The sequence below is a fragment of the Macrotis lagotis genome, chromosome 7, assembly GCF_037893015.1.
Source record: "Macrotis lagotis isolate mMagLag1 chromosome 7, bilby.v1.9.chrom.fasta, whole genome shotgun sequence".
NCBI classification, from domain to species: Eukaryota; Metazoa; Chordata; class Mammalia; order Peramelemorphia; family Peramelidae; genus Macrotis; species Macrotis lagotis.
In genome coordinates this window covers 96,152,677-96,176,590 of record NC_133664.1, presented here as the reverse complement: position 1 = coordinate 96,176,590, position 23,914 = coordinate 96,152,677, and the positions used below count along the sequence as shown (strand labels likewise).

Genomic DNA, 23,914 nt, shown 5'->3' with positions numbered 1-23,914 from the left:
AAAAAACCTTTGATGCCTTGAAGATAAAGCTGCCTACTCTATGAGACTCTCATAGTTTTATACACACTTTCATCTGCTTGCTGTAAAATTAATCTTCCTAAAACACCTATCTGACCCCTTAAAATGCCTACATTCAAATATAAAATCCTCTGTTTGGCTTCTTTCTCTTGTAAAGTGTCTGTCACATTTGAACTCAGGCCTTCCTGACTTTGGGACCAGTTTTCTATTTGCCTCCAACTCTGTGCATTCCTGAAACACTCTTCTTCATTTCTGACTTCCAGTTTCCCTGTCTTCTTTGAAGCCAGTTAAAATTCTTTCAGTTAAAAGCCTTTTCTGATCCCTTTTAATGCTAATGCCTTCTTTCTCTAGATCATCTCTTAATTTACTCTGTCTATATCTTGTTTGTACATAATTGTTTTCCCGTTGAATCCCCACCATTAGATTGAGAACACGGACTATCATTTGCCATTCTTTGTATCTCCAGTGCACAAAATAAGTACTTGATAAATGCTTTTATTGATTCAATAAAATCCAGCTCTAATTTACCTTTCCAACTTTATCTCACTACTACTTCCTCAATGGATGGTCCATTTTAACCAGAGGGATCTACTCGTCGTTTCATAAGTATGCCTTGTGAATTCCAGCCTCCATATCTTTGCTTACAGCATTCCTTTGTAACAAGGCTTCCTATATGTGTGGAGGGCTGCCCTCCCCCCTCTCCCCGGGATCATAAGAGTGCCCTTGTGTGGCTCAAAGGAAAGTAGAAAAATGTCTCTAGCTTATTTGCCCCCCTCCCATCCCCCAGCGAGACTTTAATTCCTAGGGGTTGAGGGGGGAAGAAGCAGGAAGTTGGGGCCAGATGGATTGGTCACTTTGCTCTCCTCAGGGAGGAGGGGCACCAGGCTAGAATTCTATCTATCTGCTTACCTAAATACTATTAGTTTAGGAGACTAGATATTCCAGTAGTGTAACTAGGGGTTAGATAATCTAACTTGACCACTGTGTCACTTTTGGGAGGAAGGACTCCAAGCTTTTTATCAAAGTCCCCCCTTTCCCACCAAATGAATATACTTAACGCTTAGCCAACCCCCCCCCCCAAAAAAAACAACCCATTTATCCAAATTGGTAGCAGAAGAGAAGTCAAAAAAGGAATACACAGAGACAATATAAGGTAAAGAACTCTACCTTTGGGCGCAAGATAACTGAGCTTGAATAAGAGAGAGTCCCAGATTTCACCCAAGGGGAAGTTCACCCAAGGAGACTGCCAGTCCTTCTCATGTTTTCTCAGTCTTTTTCTTTAGCAGCCTGAAGTGGGAGTGGGATTAGCATCATCCATTAATTCTCTTACAGCTAAAAGTCAGAAGTACCTGAAATGATTCAAAGCTTTAAGAAACTCAGCAAGTCAAAGAAGCAGCCTGAGAAATTTGACCTCTCCCACTAATTCCACCCCAACCCTCATTTAGGGCAGGGCATTGATCTAGACCAATGAGGAGAGTCTTTGGAGCCAATGAGCTTTGGGACTGAGGTTACACCTTCTAATGAAAACTCTACCCATCTTTAAGAGTCCATCCCAAATCCTCCTACTTCATCCTACAAATGTTATCCCATGTAATCCTTACAAAAACCCTGTGAGGTAGGCACCATTATTATCTCCATTTTTCTTTCTTTTTTTAATTTTTATTAAAGATGTTATTTGAGTTTTACAATTTCCCCCCCAATCTTACTTCCCTCCCCCCCCCCCCCCCCCCCCCACGGAAAGCACTCTGTCAGTCTTTACTTTGTTTCCATGTTGTACCTTGATCCAATTTGGGTGTGATGAGAGAGAAATCATATCCTTAGAGAAGGGACAAGAAGTCTAAGAGGTAACAAGATCAGACAATATCTGGTTTTTTTTTTCTAAATTACAGAGAATAGTCCTTGTACTTTGTTCAAACTCCACAGCTCCTTATCTGGATACAGATGGTATTCTCCTTTGCAGACAGCCCAAAATTGTCCCTGATTGTTGCACTGAGGGAATGAGTGAGTCCTTCAAGGTTGAACATCACTCCCATGTTGCTGTTAGGGTGTACAGTGTTTTTCTGGTTCTGCTCATCTCACTCACCATCAGTTCATGCAAATCCCTCCAGGCTTCCCTGAAATCTCATCCCTCCTGGTTTCTAATAGAACAATAGCGTTCCACAACATACATATACCACAGTTTGCTAAGCCATTCCCCAACTGAAGGACATTTACTTGATTCCAATTTTTTGCCACCACAAATAGGGCTGCTATAAATATTTTTGTGCAAGTGATGTTTTTACCCTTTTTCATCATCTCTTCAGGATACAGACCCAGTAGTGGTATTGCTGGGTCAAAGGGTATGCACATTTTTGTTGCCCTTTGGGCCTTGTTCCAAATAGCTCTCCAGAAGGGTTGGGTGAGTTCACAGCTCCACCAACAGTGTAACAGATTTCCCACAACCCTTCCAACAATGATCATTATCCTTTCTGGTCATATTGACCAATCTGAGAGGTGTGAGGTGGTATCTCAGAGAAGCTTTAATTTGCATTTCTCTAATAATTAATGATTTAGAGCATTTTTTCATATGGCTATGAATTGTTTTGATCTCATCTGTAAATTGCCTCTGCATATCCTTTGACCATTTGTCAATTGGGGAATGGCTTTTTGTTTTAAAAATATGACTCAGTTCTCTGTATATTTTAGAAATGAGTCCTTTGTCAGAATCGTTAGTTGTAAAGATTGTTTCCCAATTTACTACATTTCTTTTGATCTTGGTTACAGTGGTTTTATCTGGGCAAAAGCTTTTTAATTTAATGTAATCGAAATCATCTAATTGGTTTTTGGTGATGTTCTCCAACTCTTCCTTAGTCATGAACTGCTTCCCTTTCCATAGATCTGACAGGTAAACTAGTCGTTGATCTTCTAATTTGCTTATAGTATTGTTTTTTATGTCCAAGTCCTGTAACCATTTGGATCTTATCTTGGTAAAGGGTGTGAGGTGTTGGTCTAATCTAAGTTTCTTCCATACTAACTTCCAATTATTCCAGCAGTTTTTATCAAAGAGGGAGTTTTTTATCCCAATGGCTGGACTCTTTGGGTTTACTATAATCATCTCCTGCTTTTACACCTAGTCTATTCCACTGGTTATCTCCATTTTTCTAACAAGGAAATTGAAGCTCAGGAAGATTAAGTAATGTATGAAGATTAACACAACTAGAAACTGTCTGAGATGGGGTTCAAACCCACATCTTCCTGACCTTCAGTATTAAAACCTATCCATGTCATACTTTGCAGTTTCATGTATGCTCACTTCATTTCCCCAACTGGACTTTTTAAGCTTTTTGCCTACAGAATTCATACCCCCTTCATGAGTACAGTAATGAAAATCTTGTTTTTAGATCTGGATATATGATTTCAATTTGGAAATTCTTTTTACCAGTACAGATCAGCCTCTCCTGTGCAATATTTTAGAGAACTTTTCAGTGTGAGGTTAAATGACTTGTCCTTGGTCCTTTAGTTACTATATATTAGAAGCAGCTAGATGGCAGAGTAGGTAGAGTGCCAGCCTTGAAATCAGGAGAACCTGAGTTCAAATCCAGCCTCAGATAACTTACTAGTTGTGTGACTTTGGGCAAATCACTTAGCCCTGACTGCCTCCCATTCAGAGCCATCTGTAGTCTTCCTGATCCACAACTGGCCACTGGACCCAGATGATTCTGGAGGAGAAAGTGAGGTTGGTGATGTAGCACAACATCTCACTCAAATCCAATTCATGTGCTTCTCATGGTATCACCTCCTGATATTATGGTCTTTTTCCAGAATGAAGGACAATCATCAGATCTTTCTAATTTAAAAACCACCTTTCTATCTCCTCTGTTATGGTGCCTATCAATAGAAACATAGACACCAAAAGAAAATACTGTGCTTGTTCCCTGTGTGTCTCCCCAATTAGACAGTAAATTAATTGAGGATGAGAATCACAAATAAGATAATATGTATAATGTTATAATATAATAATATGGATCAAATAAGATAAAGTGTTTTCCTAACTTTAAAGTGCCATATAAATACATAATTGTTAAAAGGATTTGGTTTCTTTTTTTCCCCCCCAATGGGAGAGGGAGAGAAAATAGAATTGTGTTAATTGGAAAAAATAAAATTTAAAAAAGTGTCATATGGGTGTTAATTCTACAGGTCTAGTACAATAGTGAGTCTGTATTAGATTCTTTGCAAAAACATCATTAAGTGACAGGCATATTAAAGCTATCTTTTTGGTTTTGATCTTTAGACTCTAGGAAATCCTTCTGAATTTGTCTTTTTGGCAAGGGATGGGGTGGGGATATTGCAGAAGTCTAATGGGATTAAGAACCTCTCTGAATATGAACTCTATTGTCCAGTGCTGACTTGGAGAAGACATAGATTTAGCTGAGTGTTTACTGACACTGGGACATTCCCTACAGGTGTTCCTTGTTGTTGGTTTTTCTTTTGACTAAGACCCCGACACAAACTTGTCAAGTAATCACTTGCCTGTTCCTCTTCCTCCAAGTAGAACAGGATGCAAATCCTTATTTATTAAGGGATCCCTTGGGCGGCCAAATCTCATTTTAGGTTTATGGCATTAAACTTGAGCAAAACACCCCATTTTATTCCTCGGGTTCTAACTCTAGGGATTTATTTCCTTCTGGTTAGTTCACCACACCCCAGACTTCAGTCTACTACCATAGGCCTCTTACTATCAGAGAAACAGGTTCTTCAAGTAGACAAGTGGCAATGACTTTGATGCCTACTTCTGGGGCTTTGTCTCTGGGACAAAGTGGGAAAGACATTTTTTTGCTCTCCACAACTGCTTTCCCCAGAATGGGGGTAGGTGGGTGATTGGTGGTGGAGTAGAATATGCATTGACTTCTAGGAATAGGGGGGAAGGGGAACACTTGGGCTCAGGGAAAGTTGGGCGTGGTTCAAGTGTCAGTATTGGAGGGGCTAGGCCTGAATTAGTTTTATAAGCAACATATCAGTTGCCATGTTATGGCTCATAAATCCAAGCAATGAGGTACAGGGAAAGTTCTCTGTACTCTTGATGTCTGGACATTTACTTTTCAATTCACCTTGTTGATAATGCCATGATTCAGGGCTGAGCATGACCAGGACTGGGGCAAATGGAAAGATCATAGAAAATTTGAAGGGTCCTTGAGGGCTATTTTTGTCCCTGATCCCTCTTTTTACAGGTAAGAAACTGAGATGCAGAGATCACACCAGTAGAGAAAAATAGACCATGGATTCAAATCCAATGTCCTGACTCCAATTCTAGTGTATTATGTTGAGTTGGGTAGTTGGTAAGAAAAAAAAAGCAGGTAGGCAAGGAACCCCTAAGAGATGAGGTTCTGGCCACCACTGAAATTGTGAGGGAGTACAATGTAATTTCAGCCAACAAAAATGATAATTTAGTGGTAAATGGGTTTTAAAAAAATGACATCATGACATAACTCTTGATGGGAAAGGAATTTGGTTTGTTTATAAGATTTCCTGTCTATATGATGGAGGTTTGGAAAAAGAGTTTGGCAGCCCTTTTAGGAAAGACTAGGGAGCATGATTAAAGAGATGGGAACTGAAAAAAAAAAGAGGGGTTAAGAAGTAGCTCAAGAGTGAAGGAATGAGGGGTGGCTAGGTGGTGCAGAGGATAGAGCACTGGACCTGGAGTCAGGAGTACCGGAGTTCAAATCTGGCCTCAGACACTTAATAATTACTTAGTTGTGTGGCCTTGGGCAAGCCACTTAACCCCATTGCCTTGCAAACCCCTCCCCCCCCCCAAAAAGAGTGAAGGAATGAGGATGGAGTGGAAAGAGGCAGGAAAAACTTAGCCATCTTCCATACCTAAAGCATCCTTTCAAAAGCCCAGTTCAAGGTTCTCCTTATCTATGATGCCTTCCTAGATTTCACTAACTTCAAACTTCCCTAACTTCCTATTACATTAAAAAAAATCATACACCTTTAGTATCGTATTGAACTAACTACTGATTGCTGTGTGTTAGTCTAGTCTCCAACCCATGCTATGACCTCCTTGATGATGGGAACCTTTGTATGATGGTTCTTATGGCATCACAGAGTTGGAGTCAGAAGAGTCAATCTTGTCCAACTTCCACATTTTATGGGAGAAACAGGCACCAAGATATTAAGTGACTTTTTCAGGTCACATAGCCATTACATGTCTGAGGCAGGATTTGAACTCCAGGTCCAGCACTGATACTTATGGCTTTAAGATTCACCTTAGGTTGAGAGAGATAAAATGATTTGCCACAACTATTAAGTGGGATTTGAACCCAGGTCTTCCTCACGCCAAGGTTATTCTTCTCTTCCTTATACTGGGCATGTTTTTAATAAACATACCAGAAATTATTGTTTGTTTTTTGCAAGGCAGTGACTTTTCCAAGGTCACACAGCTAGGTAATTTAGTAATTACTAAATGTCTGAGGTCACATTTGAACTCAGGTCCTTCAGGGTTGGTGCTCTATCCACTGGGAAACCTAGCTGCTTCACTAGAATTTATATATGCACATTTGAGTAGAGATTGTTGCTTTGGGAGGTTATACACCTGTGCCAACACTGCTGCCTCCATTTAAAGTTAGAAACCTCTTTTGCAAAACTATTTTCAGTTACTACTTTAGATGCCATAGGAGAAAAAAAAACCTTTCCTTAATTTATGGCAATATCTTTTTGGTTACAAACAAAACAAACAAAAAAAAAACAAAGAAAAAAACCCAAACCAAAAACAAAAGACACAAAACCTCACCTAGTTTGATCATTTACTATTGTTATCAGGTATGTCTCTAAAACATTTTTTTGGCTGTTTAAGAATAGAAATACACCACAAAGACCCTCAGAGTCTCAAAATTTACAAACACTAAGGTTATTCAAGAGGTATGGTTGGACAATGAGCAGAGCATTAGCTGAAAGGACCTGAGTTCAAATCCTGCCTCTGACCTGTTTGAAAATGAACAAATTACTGAACTTCATCTACAGGAAGAGGGGGTGGGATTAAATGACCTCCGAGGTTACTTCAAGTTCTAGATCTCTCTCTCTCTCTCACACACACACAAATTGTACTCTTAAGTAACTCTAAGAGTTTCAAAGATGTTTTGATCAGCAACACTCCATCCTTGGAATTAAGTGTGTAACTTTTCAAGGGGTCTGCTTTAAGATGATAGTATTCATAAGAATCAAAATTCTTTTGCTTGTTCAGGCAACTGCCCTATCTTTTTTTTTTTGCAAGGCAAATGGGGTTAAATGGCTTGCCCAAGGCCACACAGCTAGGTCATTATTAAGTGTCTGAGGCCGGATTTGAACTCAGGTACTCCTGACTCCAGGGCCAGTGCTCTATCCACTGCACCACCTAGCTGCCCCTACCCTATCATTTTGTTCTTACTCTGCATTAAATGTATGCTTTTCTGCTCCATTCTTATTGAACTGAAGCGAGTTCCAAATTCCCTTCTCTGCCTCAGAACCAGAAGTTTTTGTGAGTGAGTGCTGTTCATCTAGAAGGAGCAAGAGGTTGGGACACTTGGGCTGGAGACAACAGGTAGCTGAGTCTTCTTCCTCCTAGTTCCTCTGTTCTCTGCTCTAGCATGCGTTGTAGGTGGCAAAAATGGGTCAGAGGTTGGGGGAGGGGCCTTGGAAGAGTTCCAGGACCCAAGGTGCAGAGCTCCGATAACTGGTCGGTGCTGCCACAGTCAAAGATGAAAGGGCCTCCTACATCCACAGAGACTCTTTTCATTCCCCATCTTTCAACTTTTACCATCTGCTAAAAGAGGAGTGGGAAGGAAAGCCGACCCGTTCTTCAGCTGGAGGGAAGGGTCCCTATCTAGGTTTAGTTATATATGATTTTGCTAAGTGGCTGAGTTGTTTTTGCTTTGTATTGGGATGTAGGAAAATGGAGCGAGTGGGTTGGTGACTGCTTGATTTAGGTGTTTTTCTAGAAAAGTCGCATTCTTTGAGAACCTGCAGCCTCACAAAAGAGGGGAGTCGAAATCCAAGGAGCTGTCCACTTCCCTCACCGCTTGCAAGGCAAGAAAGCCCTAATACCCAGCAATGCGACGGCCCCAAGCCTTCAGGATTCATCTTTAATATCACATCAAATACACAGGTGACTTCTCCCCTCCTCTCGGAAGGGGCTCCGGGCCCCTCTTTGGAGGGAGAGGCTTCGAAGGGCCGTGAGGAAGGCGTGGAAGACGGGGAGGGAGTGCCGTCTCCCCGCTGGCCGCGCCGGGCCCTCTCCTCTCAGTTCACTCGCTCCCACCCCCCAAGTCCACTGGGATGGAGAGGGTTCCGGGCAGAGCGGAGCCCCGAGTCTGGCGGGGGCGCCCTCGGGCCGGGGGCTAGCGCGGGGGCCGCCGGAGTCAGAGGAAGAGCGGCGCGGGGGCGGGCGCGGCGGGCAGCGGCCAGGCCGGGCCGGGCGCGGGCTCCGCGGGCGGCTCCCCGTGCGTGCGCTGGTGGCGCGCCAGGTGCGTCTTGCGGCTGAAGCTCTTGCCGCACTGCGCGCAGGGGAAGGGGCGGGAGCCGGTGTGGACCGCCTGGTGGCGGATCAGGTTGGTCTTGGAGCTGAAGCAGCGGGCGCACACGGAGCAGGCGTGCGGCCGCGAGCCGGTGTGGACGGCCTGGTGGCGGCCCAGGTGCGACTTGCGGCTGAAGCCGCGGCCGCACTGCGCGCAGGCGAAGGGGCGCGCGCCGCTGTGCACCTTGGCGTGGGCCGCCAGGTTGGGGCGCGAGCCGAAGCGGCGGCCGCACTGCGCGCAGGCGAAGGGGCGCTCGCCGGTGTGCACGCGCCGGTGCCTGGTCAGGTGCTGCCCGTGCGAGAAGCCGCGCCCGCAGTCCGGGCAGCGGAAGGGCCGCTCGCCGGCGTGGGTCCGCTGGTGCGCCAGCAGCCCCGGCCGCTGGCTGAAGCTCTTCCCGCAGTGCGCGCAGGCGAAGGCCTTGAGGGCCGCCCCGGCCGCCGCCGCCGGGCCCCGCGCGCGCTCCGGGATGCCGAAGGGCCGGGCCCCGCGCGGCGCCCGCGGCGGCGCGGCCGGGCTCCTCTTCCAGCCCAAGTCCTTCCCGCAGTCCGCGCAGGCGAAGGCCCGGGGAGGCGGCGGCGGGGCCGAGGCCGGGTCCGGGCCCGGGGGGGGGTCGGCGCCCGGCGGCGGCGGCGGCGGCGGCGGCGGGGCGGGGCCGGCCGCGTGGACGCGGCGGTGGCGCACCAGGTGCTGCTTGTGCGTGAAGCTGCGGCCGCACTCGGCGCACTGGTAGGGGCGCTCGCCCGTGTGGATGCGCTGGTGGCGGATCAGGTGCGTCTTCTTGCGGAAGCGCTTCTCGCACTCGGCGCAGGGGAAGGGCCTCTCCCCGGTGTGCGTCTTCTGGTGCGAGCCCAGGTGGATCTTCTGGCTGAAGCGCTTCCCGCACTCCTCGCAGGGGTAGGGCCTCTCCCCGGTGTGCGTGCGGAGGTGGCGGGTCAGGTGGGCCTTCTTGCTGAAGCGCTTCCCGCACTCGGGGCACGGGAAGGGGCGCTCGCCGCGGTGGCTGCGCAGGTGTGCCAGCAGGTGGGCGCGCTGCGAGAAGCTGCGGCCGCAGTCCGGGCAGGCGCAGGGGCCCTCGCCGCGGTGCAGGCGCTGGTGCAGCCGCAGCGTCAGCTGGTCGCGGAAGCGCCGCTCGCACTCGCCGCAGCCGTAGGGCTTCTCCAGGACCTGCGGCCAGGAGGCCAGGGCCAGCCCGCCCAGGGGCGCCGGGGCCAGCCCGCCCAGGGGCGCCGGGGCCAGGCCGCCCAGGGGCGCCGGGGCCAGGCCGCCCAGGGGCGCCGGGGCCAGGCCGCCCAGGGGCGCCGGGGCCAGCCCGCCCAGGGGCGCCGGGGCCCCGGGCTCCAGCTTGCAGGCCGTGGCCACGGCCGCCAGGGGCCCCAGCTCGGCCGGCAGGAAGGGGCCGCCGGGAAGCAGCTGCGGGAGGTGCGAGGGCCAGGCCACCTCCTCTTCCTCTCCCAGCTCCTCATCCTCCACCTTCACCTTTCGGATCATCCAGTCTTCTGGAAAATGAAGCCAAGGGACGAGATGAGACTTTCACACAGACTTTTCTTTCTTTTTGGCTGTCTTATTGATCTTTTCACATTGCTATCATCTGCTAGTACTCTGCCCTCCCCCAGCCCTCTCTGGCAACAAGAGAATGGAGTCATGCCTTGGTGTTTGACAGCCCGTGCCTCATTCCACACCTTCAGTCTACTATTCCGCTTCGTTTGATCTTCCTAATAAGCCTGAGCTATCACGACCCCCGTTTTAAAAGTGAAGAAACTGGGACAGAGAGCTAGCCCAGGTCACACCGTAAGGCCTGACGCCAGATTTTAACTAGGGTTTCTGACTCCAGGATCAACATTCCGGCCACCGGGCTGCCCCAAGTTAACGCCTCTGTGGCTACAGCCAGAGAATTCAGTGTGTTGATCCGCGTTCTGATGTCAGACTTTTTATTTGTTTTGCTTTTAAATGAATTAATATTTAATCACAATAAAATCTAGATACTTTTGGAAAAGAATAACATGTACCAAACATTATGTCCATAGAATGTAGGATTGCTTAATTATTATATCGAGTATTACATGTGTAGTCTATTATTTCATATCCCTTCTCTCAGTATTTCTGTGGCCCTCCTGGATGGACACTTCTTGACCAGGTGATTTCTGAGGAGGTGTTTAAGGGCTGAATTTGGACTGGGGAAGACCCAGATTCCTAGGTGCTCTGATAGAGCTGTATAAAGGTCGAGATAATATGCCTCTATTTCACCACCACTTTCTTCTCAAACTCTACCCAGTTCTGTCCTCCTCACCCAGTCGAAGTAAACTATTCTCTACATGGTCACTAGTGACGTCATGGCCAAATCCAGAGTCCTTTTTTTAGTCCACATTCCCTTGACCTATCTTAGCATCTGACATCGATGACCTCCCCTTCTTGGAACTCTTCTCCCTTGGCATCCCTGTCACTACATTATTATGCTTCTGTCTGCTCTGACATTTCCACCTGTTCTATCCTGTCTCTACTCCAAACTCATCTTTGCTGAAAAACCTGCTCAGGCCCCTCCTAAGGACCTTCTATTTCTGTAAAAGGCATCACCTTTCTATCAATTTATTCAGGCTCCTTGTTTCTTCACTGCCCTTTCATTAAATCAGGTTGATTTTGGGGGCAGCTAGGCAGTGAAGTAGAAAGACCAAGAGACCTGAATTCAAAACTTAGCCTTAGACACTTTTTTTTTTAATAAGGCAATGGGGTTAAGTGGCTTGCCCAAGGCCACACAGCTAGGTAATTATTAAGTGTCTGAGGCCGGATTTGAACTCAGGTACTCCTGACTCCAGGACCAGTGCTCTATCCACTGTGCCACCTAGCCACCCCTTAGACACTTATTATCAGCTGGGTGATTCTGGGCAAGCTATTTGCCTTTGTTTGCCTCAGTTTCCTTAACTGTAAAAGTACCTATGTTGCAGGGTTGTCATGAGGATCAAATGAGATAATAATTGTATTATTATTATCTGATAGCTGTTATTATTTTTCATTTGTAAAGTCATATAGCCTGGCACATAGTAACAGCTGAAATAAATAATATTATTTTACCTCACCTTTTTTTTTCCTGTTCCTACTGCTATCACCCTAATCTAAGCCTAAGGGTTTTTTTTTTATTATTAATCATCCTCATCTTAGCCTTTCAGAACCTTAATCTTCCTTCAAGACTCAACACCAAGATGATACCTGCTCCAGGAAGCCTCTGGTGATCTTCTCAGCCACTGAGGCTCTCTGTCTCTATGAATACTCCTGAAGCTCTTTATCTGATCTCTCCTGGTATAACAGTTTTATAGCCTAGGAGGTAGGGAAGGTCTGGATTCAAAACCTCTGATGCTGTATGACCTGGGCAAATCACTTAAGATTTTATTTCATCATCTGGAATGTTGTGAGGGTCAAATAACATTTGTTTTCCAAACTTAAAGTCAAATATGAATCCCAACTATTATTCACTCCCTATCCTGTATTATTTTTGTTTAGATTGGACAGTTCATGGACTTTTTTTTTTTATTTTTCAAGGGGGCTAGTCTTTGAATTCCCATGCCCCAAGCTGTGCTTTGTAAAGAGTAGGCACTTAGATGAAATCAATGTTGAAGTCTGTACAGAGCCTGGAGTCAGTAAGAACTGCTCTGAGATACTTAACAGCTGTGTGAACTCTAGGCAAATTAATATCTGCCTCAGTTTCTCAACTGTAAAATGGGAATAATAACAGCAACTACCTTGTAGTTGGCTAAGATGAGGATCAAATAAGATAACATTTTAAAAACGCCTGTTACAACATAGGAGCTACATAAATGCTTATCTCCCTAAATAGTCACTGAATTGAAGTCACTGTTTCATACATAGGCTATCCATCCAATAAAGAACCATTGAGTTACTCTTCCTAAAATGCTGTTTTTAATTATGTCACTCGTTTATTCAAAAACATCCAATGACTTCCTATTGCATTCAAAATAATCTCCCTCTGAAATCCCATCCTACATATTTTGTGTCATTTAGCAGGCTGTTGATTTGTATTCACTTTTTCTGCATCTATAGTTTTTCACTCAGACTACATTTCAAGCTTCTGGAGGGTAAAGATTGTTGTCTGCTGCTGCCTTCGCCTCCCCCACATTGTTTAGTGTGGCCCTCAGGTGTTTGGCAAGTGTAGCATCATTGGATGAAAGAAGAGACCCCAGGAAGAGAGGCATAAAATGATGGTGGTGGGAAGGAAGACGAGGGGATGGACTGTGATTATAGGATCTGGTGGATTACTGGCCTTGTAAAATAAGAGTTAGGGGCCAATGAGAACTGTTGACTGTGTAGGGTTGGGAAAGAAGTTCATCTGAGAGCAGTGAGGGTCATGAGATCATATTGAGTGGAAAGTCTCAGCCATAAATATTCAGCAAGTGTGTAATGAATAAATAGTACTGAAAAAATTGCATCAAAATAAAGTAATCATCCTTTGAATTCCCTGTTGCATCTATTTTCTTTAGCATTTGCCACTTCTGCTGCCTCCTCATATTAATTTCCACTCTTTCCACCCAACTAGATTGTAAACTCTCCAGGGGCAGGCCATTGAATGGAGCACTGGGAGGAAAAAGTGGAAGATTTCCATAGACAGGAAAGGCCTGAAGGGATTCTAGGGATTTGCTTCTTTTTTTCCTTTAGGGTCATTGCTCTTTAATTACTATTTATCTTTACTAGACAGACATAAGGCTATCCGTGTAGGGAGAGGAGGGTTTTTTTTTAAACTCTGAGTTACCAGGAAAGGGTAGAAGGAACAGGGGCTCAACTCACCTGGGCAGGAGCCCTCAGGCTCTGTTTTGTGGGGTTCACCTCCTGTTTCTGCAATGCTCTGTTCTTCTCCTTGTTCACTTTGAAAAATATCTTCAGGTTTGGGAATCAGGGTCCCTGGAAGAAGACAAGTCTGATTTTATTAAAGGGACTAACGGTGTGGCTCTTTGGTGACCAAAGGAAATGTTTGGAGTGAAGGTAGGAGTCTTTGGTCCCTTCCCTCCAGTTGATGATCCTAGGTAGCAGGGGCAATGTCTGAAACAAAGACCCTAGTCCAACACCATTATTTTACTTAGTCTCTGGTTGGTAGGCTGCAAAACCAGGCCTCAAACCTAATTCTTCTGAGACTGAATCCAGCACCCCTCTCACAGGACTATGAATACCAATCCAGCCAAAGTTTTTAGCAGGACAGTTTACAATGAATCTCAGCCTGGTCTGCCTGACCAGAACATGCTCTAGATAATTAACCACTGGTTTCAAGTAGTGAGAGTAGGGAGTCCTTTAAGGCTTAAGTGAAGCTTCAGGTAATGGAGGGCTATGGGGCTCCCAAGAATCCCCGAAGTCCCAGCTCTAAGGCAAACACTGGGTAGAATCAAGATATCAGAGATTGTTCCCTGAACCACTTCCACTCCCAGTTGCTTTCCTTTTTTCCCTCTGCTCTATCCTCTTTGCCTCTGCTATTCTTACCTGAATATGCACCTGGGGGCCCTTCTCCCCCAGAAGGGGCTGTCTGCTCCTGGGCATCGTGAGGCCTGTCCCCCGGCTCAATTTGTGGGGCCATCTCTAGTTGACCTGCAGGATATCCTGTCACAGGCAAGATGAATGTGGATGTTAGTTCTCTCCCCCCCAACCCAACCCAACCCAACCCAACCCAACCCAACCCAACCCAGCCCAAGCCAAGACCCTGCTGTGATTTGCCTCGGTTTGGCAGGTCTAGGGCTGCATTAGTGGGCCCCTCCCCTTCCCTGTCCTCACTCCCCATCCTGCCACCTTTCCTCCATCAGGACAGGCCTAGATGTATTTACTCCTCTGGGGGGGAGGGGATACAACAGAAAGCAGTTGTGTCGCAATACTGTAGAGGTCTGTGTACGTCCATGCAAACATATGGCCCAGCACAGTGCTCATGGGGCTGATCACTGTCTGGTCCTTGGGAAAGCTTGCCGGTGGAGCAAAAAAGTTCCCTTGCTCGCTCCCAGGTGTCCGGAGCCCTTCACCTGGGCATTTCACTGCCTTTTGAGTGGAAGGGAAGTTCGGCATCCGAGGCTTTCCCAGCTCGCCCTGCCCTCGGGCCAGCGGCATCAGCCGGCTCCCAGAGTCCTGCACTGGGGTTCCTTCCACACCTTCACTAAAGGGATCCTGTGAGGATGGCTCAGTAAGGAATCCCTGGGACTAGGCTAGGATGCTTCTCCCACTGGGCCATTCTGGTGGCCTCTGCCCACCCCTCAATCCCAGAGAGGGAGAGTGTGTGTGTGTGTGTGTGTGTGTGTGTGTGTGTGTGGAGTATGCTGAGGAGATGGGGAGCTCAGGCTCCCTACCAGCTGTCACAGGGAGCTAGTGAAATAGGAGCCTGGAGGGAGGGAGGGGGAGCTCTTGGGTCCTATTGGGCAAGTGGTGGTGGGGGAGGGGTAACCACAATTGGGGGAGGGGTGGCTCCCACCCTCAGAGTCTCCCCGTAGGGTCTTCCTGGGGTGGGTGAGCTGGCTCTAGCTTCTTTTCACATCCCAAACTCCACGATCCAGCCCCAGCCCCCAAACCAAAGGGCCCTCTGCCCCCTTCCTCCCCCTCCCCAGGCCTCCTCCCAGGGGCACTGACTCTCCCCCTCCCCGGCTTCTCCTTCCTCCCCCTCCCCAGCCCGGCTCGCCTCTCCTCCCCCTTCCCTTCTCTCGGCACTCCCTCCCCCCTCTCTAATCTCTCTGGCTGCCTTTCCTCTGCCCCTCCCCGCCCCCCTTTCCTGCTCCCTCTCCCGAATCTGGCTGGCTCCCCCCGGCTCCTCCTCCCTCCGCCCCTCCCCTCGGGCTGCCTGCCTGCCTGCTCGCCTGCCTGCCTGCCGGCTGGCTGCCCGGCTGCCGGGCCTGCCTACCCCTTGTGGGCCCCCCTCTGCTGTGCCCTCTCCCCTCCCCTTCCTGCTCCTCCCCGGCCTCCTCCCCCTCCTGGCCTCCACCACCCTGCTGGCTCCCTCCTCCCCTCCTCCCCCTGACCCTCTCCCTTCTTTCAGTCTCCGGAGGCAGGCCTCCCTCCCCCTGCCCCTCCCTCCCCTTCCTCCCCCAGCTCGGCTGTGCTGCCTTCTCCCCTCCCTCCCTGCCTGCCTCCTTCCTCCTTCCTCGCCTCTCCAGCTCCCCTCCCCCTCCCTCTCTGGTTTCCTCCTCCCCTCCCCCTGCCTCCCCCCCTCCCCTCCCCGCTCCCCCCTCCCCTCCCCTCCCCCTGCCTCCCCCACCTCCCCTCCCTGCTCACCCTCCCCTCCCCCTGCCTCCCCCACCCTCCCCTCCCGCTCCCCCTCCCTCCCCGCTCGCTCTCCCCTCCCCCTCCCTCTTCCCTTCCCCACTCCTCCCAGGCGCGCTCTCCCCTCCCCCTTCTTGCCCGCTGCCTCCCTGCACCCTCCACTTTGCTTCCTTTGCTCTAACCTTGGGGGGCTCCTGCTCTCTCCCTTCCAGGCCCCTCGTATTTCACACGTACATGTATCTATTTCTATAGACGCCTCCACAGCCCACCCTTCCTCTCCCTTTGGTCTCCCCCCCTTGTACCCCTCCCCAGTCCCTCCAGAAGCTGCCCCCACCCCACTCCCGACTCCCCCTCCCCTCCAGACACCCTCCTTTCTTTCTTTTAGAATCTCTGCTTCCTCTCTGGAGACCCCACCCTTCCACCCCCCTCTCCCCGTTCCCTGCCCCCCCCACCAGACTCCCAAACTCCCTCCTCTCCCCCCAAAGGCCTGCCCCACCCTCCCCTCCCAAGACCCTGGCCCCCCAGCGCCCCTCCCGCTCCCTCCCCCCACGCACCCACCTCTGCCCCCCGGCCCTCGGATCCCCGCCCCGCAGCCCCCCGCCCCAGCTGTCACCGGTGTGTGCGTGCGTGTGCGGTGCGGGCGCGCGTGCCGGCGGGGGCGCCGCCTCTGCTTACCTGGCGGGCCGGCCGCGCGCCGAGCCCCCCCGGCCCCGGGCCCCCCGGGCGCCCCGGGCCCCCCGCGCCCCTCCGCGCCGCGCGCAATGGCGCCCGCCGCCTGCAGCTCGGCCGCCGACCCACCGACGGACATGCAGACGGGCGGCCGGGCGGCTCGGAAACTTCCCCGGGAGGAGGGAGGGGAGAAGCCCGGCGGGGGGAGGGCGGGCCGGGGCCGCGGGGGAGGGGGCGCGGAGCACCCGAGCGGGCGCCGGCGAGTGGGAGCGGAGGGAGGGGGCGGCGGGCGGAGGGAGGAGAGCGGGGAGGGAGGGCACGGGGGCCCGCGGGGAGGGGCGCCGCGGAGGGCGGAGCCAGGGCCAAAGGTGCAGGGCCGGGGCGGCGTCCGTGTGTCCGCGCGTGTCCGGCCGCGTCCGGCCGTGCTCCGTGCGGCGGCCCGCGGGCCCCGCCCGCCCCGACAGTGCCCGCTGCCCCGCGGGCCCCCCGGGGGGACGGGCGCCGTCCGCGCGAGTCCCGGGGGCAGCGGGCGGGGAGAGTCGGGGGCGAAGCGCACCCGGGGGCGGGGCCGTCCGGAAAGGGTCTGGGGGCTTGAGCCCGGCTAACTTCGGCGAAGGGAGGCGAGCGGCTGCCCGGCGCCCCCCAGGGAGGAGCCCAGCCCCGGCCGGACCGCCGGCGCAGCCCCCCACCCAGGCCGCCCCGTGTCCGCTCCCTGCCCGCCCGGGCCGCCCCGTGTCCGCCCCCTGCCCGCCCGGGCCGCCACCTGTGTCCGCCCCCTGCCCGCCCCTGTCCGCCCCGGGCCGCCACCTGTGTCCGCCCCTGGCCGCCCCGGGCCGCCGCTCCCCGGCCCCGGCCCCGGCCCCGGCCCCGCTTCTGCGACGGCCCGGGCTAGAGGGAGACGGCGGGAGCGTAGGAGGCGGCGGGGCCGGCGGGCAGGTGAGCGCCCGGACACGCCCTCCAGCCCGCCCCGCCCCGCCGAGTCGGGGTCCGGCGCGCGGGCCGGGGGTCCTGGGGAGCGGAGCCCCGTCCGGGCGGCCCGAGGGCGGGAGGGCGTGGGGGCGGGCGGGGCCGGCCTCTGCTTTAAGGCCCTCGGTGAGGCGGGGCCTCCTGGTGGGTGGGCTGTGCACATGTGTGGAGGCTGGACAGGCCGCTTTACATCCTAGTAGACAGACTCACGAGACCTGGGCTGGAGCCCCAGCTCCTCTGTTAGCTGCCCCATCTCCTATAAGCCCCCCACCCAGCTCCTCTGTTAGCTGCCCCATCACCCATAAGCCCCCCACCCAGCTCCTCTGTTAGCTGCCCCATCACCCATAAGCCCCCCACTCAGCTCCTCTGTTAGCTGCACCATCACCCATAAGCCCCTCACCCAGCTCCTCTGTTAGCTGCCCCATCACCTATGAGCCCCCCACCCAGCTCCTCTGTTAGCTGCTCCATCTCCTATAAGCCCCCCACCCAGCTCCTCTGTTAGCTGCTCCATCTCCTATAAGCCCCCCACTCAGCTCCTCTGTTAGCTGCCCCATCACCCATAAGCCCCCCACTCAGCTCCTCTGTTAGCTGCCCCATCTCCTATAAGCCCCCCACCCAGCTCCTCTGTTAGCTGCCCCATCTCCTATAAGCCCCCCACCCAGCTCCTCTGTTAGCTGCTCCATCTCCTATAAGCCCCCCACCCAGCTCCTCTGTTAGCTGCTCCATCTCCTATAAGCCCCCCACCCAGCTCCTCTGTTAGCTGCTCCATCTCCTATAAGCCCCCCACCCAGCTCCTCTGTTAGCTGCCCCATCACCCATAAGCCCCCCACCCAGCTCCTCTGTTAGCTGCCCCATCACTTATAAGCCCCCCACCCAGTTCCTCTATTAGCTGCTCCATCAGCTATAAGCCCCCCCAGCTCCTCTCTCTGTTAGTTGCTCCATCAGCTATAAGCCCCCCCAGCTCCTCTCTCTATTAGCTGCCCCATCACCCATAAGCCCCCCACCCAGCTCCTCTGTTAGCTGCTCCATCAGCTATAAACCCCCCAGCTCCTCTCTCTGTTAGTTGCTCCATCAGCTATAAGCCCCCCCAGTTACTCTATTAGCTGCCCCATCACCCATAAGCCCCCCATCCAGCTCCTCTGTTAGCTGCCCCATCACCCATAAGCCCCCCACCCAGCTCCTCTGTTAGCTGCCCCATCACCCATAAGCCCCCCACTCAGCTCCTCTGTTAGCTGCCCCATCACCTATAAGCTCCCCACCCAGTTCCTCTATTAGCTGCTCCATCAGCTATAAGCCCCCCCAGCTCCTCTATTAGCTGCTCCATCACCCATAAGCCCCCCACCCAGCTCCTCTGTTAGCTGCCCCATCACCTATAAGCCCCCCACCCAGCTCCTCTGTTAGCTGCTCCGGAACCCATAAGCCCCCCACTCAGCTCCTCTGTTAGCTGCTCCATCTCCTATAAGCCCCCCCCACCCAGCTCCTCTGTTAGCTGCTCTGGCACCCATAAACCCCCCACTCAGCTCCTTTGTTAGCTGCCCCATCACCTATAAGCCCCCCACCCAGTTCCTCTATTAGCTGCTCCATCAGCTATAAGCCCCCCCAGCTCCTCTCTCTATTAGCTGCTCCATCACCCATAAGCCCCCCACTCAGCTCCTCTGTTAGCTGCTCCATCACCTATAAGCCCCCCACCCAGCTCCTCTGTTAGCTGCCTCATCACCTATAAGCCCCCCCCAGCTCCTCTCTCAGTTGCTCCATCAGCTATAAGCCCCCCAGCTCCTCTCTCTATTAGCTGTTCCATCACCCATAAGCCCCCCACCCAGCTCCTCTATTAGCTGCTCCATCACCCATAAGCCCCCCACCCAGTTCCTGTATTAGCTGCTCCATCAGCTATAAGCCCCCCAACTCCTCTCTCTATTAGCTGCTCCATCAGCTATAAGCCCCCCCCCCAGCTTCTCTCTCTATTAGCTGCTCCATCACCCATAAGCCCCCCCCCCCCCAGCTCCTCTCTCTATTGGCTGCTCCATCACTTGTAAGCCCCTCAAGTTCTACCTTCTCTTGTCCATTTCTAAAATGGGAACCATTAGTACAGAGTGGCTTGTGTTGATATCCAAAGGACTTGGGTTCAAGCCCTGCTTTTTACACATGATGGCTGTGCCACTCTGAGCAAGTCCCTTAAGCATTTGCAGTTTTCTTGGCAGAGGTATTGGAGTAGTTTGCCATTTCCTTCTCTGGCTCATTTTACAGATGAGGGAACTGAGGCAAATATGGTTAAGGGATTACTTAAGTTCTTAGCATGGCCCCATGTGGGATTTTACTGAAAGATTTGGGGTGTTTTGCCATTTCTTTCTCTGGCTCATTTTACAGATGAGGAAACTAAGGCAAATATGGTTAAGGGACTTCTGGGCAAGTCACTTAAGCTCTTAGTACAACTTCATTTGGGGGTTTTCTTGGCAGCTATTTGGAGTAGTTTAGCCATTTCCTTCTCCAGTTCATTTTACAGATGAGAAGACCAAGGCAAACACAGTCAAGGGACTTGCCCAGGGTCACTTAACTAGTAAACATCTGAGACCAGATTTGAATTTAGGAAGATGAGTCTTTCTGACTTCAGGCCCATTGCTTTATCCACTGTACCACCTAGCTGCCCCAACTTCTTAGTGCTTCCAGATAATTCTCCATAACTAACATCTGCAAATGAATTTCTGATTAGTGAAGGAAGTTTCTACACTGAGACCCCAATGAATCAGTCAATCAATATGAATTTATTAATTGCCCACTGTGGGCCACATATGCTAAGCTGTGAATACAAAAGTCCCTTTCCTCAAGGAGCTTGCATTCAAAGGGGAGGTCATACAAATATATACAGACAATATATGAAATGAATACTAGGCAGTACACTTAGCAGTGTGTGTGTGTGTGTGTGTGTGTGTATGTGTGTTTGAGTGTGTAAACAGGGTAGATCATCAGTCTTCATGTAGAATGTGGAACTGAACTGAAGCTTGAAGAAGACCATGAAGAAGGGGACCATTTTGAATATGGTAGCTACAACTAGTACCAAAGCAAAAAGATAGATGGGACAGGTTATACTTGAGGATGTTTGATAGCAAGTAGTCCTGTGTACTAGACTATAGCATATATGGGGGTGAGGAGTAAGGAGGACTAATGGGTAAGAAGACTGGAAAAAAATGGGAACAGTCCTGGTTCAAAGGGCTTTCAATGCCCTTCAAAGTTTATATTGTAGGGGGAATAGGCAGCCACCAAAGGTTATTGAGTAGGAACTTGACTCAATTAGACCTGTGCTTTAGGAAAAATCACTTTGGCAACTATGTGGAGGATGATCTGGTTTAAAGAAGTTAAGATACTACAAAGTTAGAACCACGGGGGGGGGGGGCATCTATTATGCCCCTTAATCCTACTAATGAGGATTCTAAGGTGAAATGACTTGCCCAGGGGTTATACAGTAATTGGCAGAGCTATGACTGGTTGATTCCAAAACTGGTTCATATATTCTAAGTCTGCCCCATCATATTTCTACCATCAGCCTAGTGTTTCTCTCTTTTTCAACAACCCCCCCCCCCCCCACGGAATATTGGCTCTGCCACTGAAATACCTCTTCACAATCCCTTCCTGCCTTCCACTTTTTGCTCACTTGGCCAAACATCAGAATGTCTTCACCTTCCACGTGGACTTTTATAATAGATATTGAACTGATCTCCTTCCCTCTCTTCCCTGACCCATCTTTTTACCTGGCAGCTGAAATAGCATTCCTAATGCCCATATCTAATCAGGTCTGTCCACCCAAACCCTCCCACTCAAAAACTTTAAGTGACTGCCTCTAGCCTATGAAAGGGGAAGAGAATATTATTTTGCATGGGGTACCTTGGTAAACAATTGACAAATACTATCTTGTGTGATAATGAGGACAAATTCCTTAACCTGGCATTCAAGGCATTATACATATAGCCCCAACCAAAGGCAGAATAGTCCATTGGAAATACAGTTTAGGGGTCAAAGGTCATGAGTATTTAAATCTCAGCCCTATTTACTGCCTGTGTCATCATGGTCAAGACCTCTGTTTCCTCATATTTTAAAATGAAGGAATTGAACTGAATGACCTTCAGGTCTTTTCCAGATTTATATCTAAGACCTTGTTTATTTGCCATTTTCCACATGACTCTGCATTGTGCCCTCAGTTTCCCAGTCAAACCTCACCAATTTGCTTAGGCCCATATTGACCTGGCATGTATTTTCTCCCAAACTTCACTGATTAAAATCCTTTCCTGCAAATTCCAATTCAACTGCTGGAGGGTTTTTCCTCAGGGAAAGTGCCATCTCCTCAAATTTCTTAGAAAAAAGCAGGGAGGGGGGCAAGCATTTATTAGATGTCTACTATGTATTATCTGATCCTCACAACAGCCCTGGGGGGGTAGGTGCTATCATCATCATTTTACAGTTGAGGAAACTGAGGCAACAAGAGGTTATGACTTGCTGAAGATTACATAGCTAGTAAATGATTGAGGGTGAATTTGAATTCAGATCTTTTTTACTCCAGGCCTGGGGCTTGCCTCAGAACTTTTTGTAGGCTCTGCATCTCTCCTTTGTATTTGTCACATTTTGTTGTTCACCATCCTTATTCTCTTTAATTTCTTATGCCTGCTAATAAATTATAAATCCCTTGAAAGCAGGAGCTATGTCATTTTCCACCTTTGTATCCCCAACTCCCAGCAATGCCTTTCACATAATAGATGTTAAAGAACTGTTTATTGAATTGAATGGTTGAATCAGAGCCTTTTTTTTAAGATAACCAGTAGACCTATCTCCTTCTCCCCTAATTGTTCCTTCTTGAGTCACTGCTCTGCTCATCATGACTCTGGAAACTGAATGTGTATGAGAGAGATTGGGGTAGTGTATTACGGGGGGGGGAGAGAGAGAGAGAGAGAGAGAGAGAGAGAGAGAGAGAGAGAGAGAGAGAGAGAGAGAATGTGTCTATGTCTGTGTGAAAGAGAGACAGAGATTACAAGTGCTCAGGTTAGTGGTGTGTGAGAATTGTGTGAGTGTGAGAGAGTGTGTGTCCGAGAGAGGCAGAAACAGACTACAAGTGCCCAGGTTAGTGGTATATGAGAATTTTGTGTTTTTGTGTGTGTTTGTGTGTGTAAGAGAGAGAAAGGCAGAGACAGACTACAAGTGCCCAGGTTAGTGGTATATGAGAATTGTGTGTGTGTGTAAGAGAGAGAGAGAGGTAGAGACAGAGTACAAGTGCTCAGGTTAGTGATGTGTGAGGATTGTGTGTGTGTGTGTGTGTGTGTGTGTAAGAGAGAGAGCGGCAGACAGACTACAAGTGCTCAGGTTAGTGGTGTGTGAGAATTGTGTGTGTGTGTGTGTGTGTGTGTGTGTGTGTAAGAGAGAGAGCGGCAGAGACAGACTACAAGAGCTCAGGTTAGTGATGTGTGAGGATTGTGTGTGTGTGTGTGTGTGTGTGTGTAAGAGAGAGAGCGGCAGAGACAGACTACAAGAGCTCAGGTTAGTGATGTGTGAGGATTTGTGTGTGTGTGTGTGTGTGTGTGTGTAAGAGAGAGAGCGGCAGAGACAAACTACAAGAGCTCAGGTTAGTGGTATGTGACAATTGTGTGTGTGTATCTAAGAGAGAGAGAGGCAGAGACAGACTACGAGTGCTCAGGTTAGTGGTATATGAGAATTTTGTGTTTGTGTGTGTGTGTGTGTATGTGTGTCTGTGTGTGTAAGAGAGAGAGAGAGAGGCAGAGAGACTACAAGTGCTCAGGTTAGTGGTATGTGAGAATTGTGGTGTGTGTGTGTGTGTAAGAGAGAGAGGCAGAGACAGACTACAAGATGTCAGGTTAGTGATGTGTTAGAATTGTGTATGTATGTATGTGTGTGTGTGTGTGTGTGTGTGTGTGTGTGTGTGTGTGTAAGAGACAGGGCAGGCGGGGACAGACTGCAAGTGCCCAGGTTAGTGGTATATGAGAATTGTTTGTGTGTGTGTGTAAGTGAGAAAGAGAGGCAGAGACCAACTACAAGTGCTTAGGTTAGTGGTATGTGAGAATTGTGTGTGTGTATGAGAGAGAGAGAGAGAGGCAGAGGCAGAGGCAGAGACAGACTAGAAGTGCTCAGGTTAGTGGTATATGAGAATTTTGTGTATGTAAGAGAGAGAAGGAGAGACAGAGAGAGACAGAGAGGCAGAGACACACTAGAAGTGCTCAGGTTAGTGGTATGTGAGAATTGTCCGTGTGTATGTGTGTGTAAGAGAGAGAGGCAGAGACAGAGTACAAGTGCTCAGGTTAGTGGTGTGTGAGAATTTTGTGTGTGTGTGTAAGAGAGAGAGAGAGAGGCAGAGAGACTACAAGTGCTCAGGTTACTGGTATATTAGAATTGTGTGTATTTAAGAGAGAGGCAGAGACAGACTACAAGTGCTCAGGTTAGTGGTGTGTGAGAATTGTGTGTGTGTGTGTGTAAGAGAGAGAGAGAGGCAGAGAGAGACTACAAGTGCTCAG

The 23,914-nt window shown here is 50.0% G+C and overlaps 1 protein-coding gene across 1 annotated transcript; it reads right to left on the bottom strand.

Moving 5' to 3' along the window:
- Nucleotides 1-1,763: 1,763 nt before the first annotated feature.
- Nucleotides 1,764-16,602, bottom strand: ZNF467 (zinc finger protein 467). The gene is made up of 5 exons (XM_074193428.1): nucleotides 16,449-16,602; nucleotides 14,022-14,138; nucleotides 13,338-13,451; nucleotides 9,822-10,042; nucleotides 1,764-9,710 (listed from the first exon to the last, which is right to left on the bottom strand). The coding sequence occupies exons 1-5, from the start codon at nucleotides 16,579-16,581 to the stop codon at nucleotides 8,391-8,393; spliced, it is 1,905 nt and encodes a 634-aa protein (XP_074049529.1). The 5' UTR covers nucleotides 16,582-16,602; the 3' UTR covers nucleotides 1,764-8,390.
- Between the last annotated feature and the right edge of the window lie 7,312 nt (nucleotides 16,603-23,914).

Coding starts and splice junctions, on each gene's coding strand:
- ZNF467 (XM_074193428.1), bottom strand. CDS start 16,581: ATGTCCGTCGGTGGGTCGGCGGCCGAGCTGCAGGCGGCGGGCGCCATT. Junction 10,043..13,337: donor GCCTGAGGGCTCCTGCCCAG/GTGAGTTGAGCC, acceptor TTCATTTTCCAG/AAGACTGGATGATCCGAAAG. Junction 9,711..9,821: donor CCCTGGGCGGCCTGGCCCCG/GCGCCCCTGGGC, acceptor TCCTGGCCGCAG/GTCCTGGAGAAGCCCTACGG.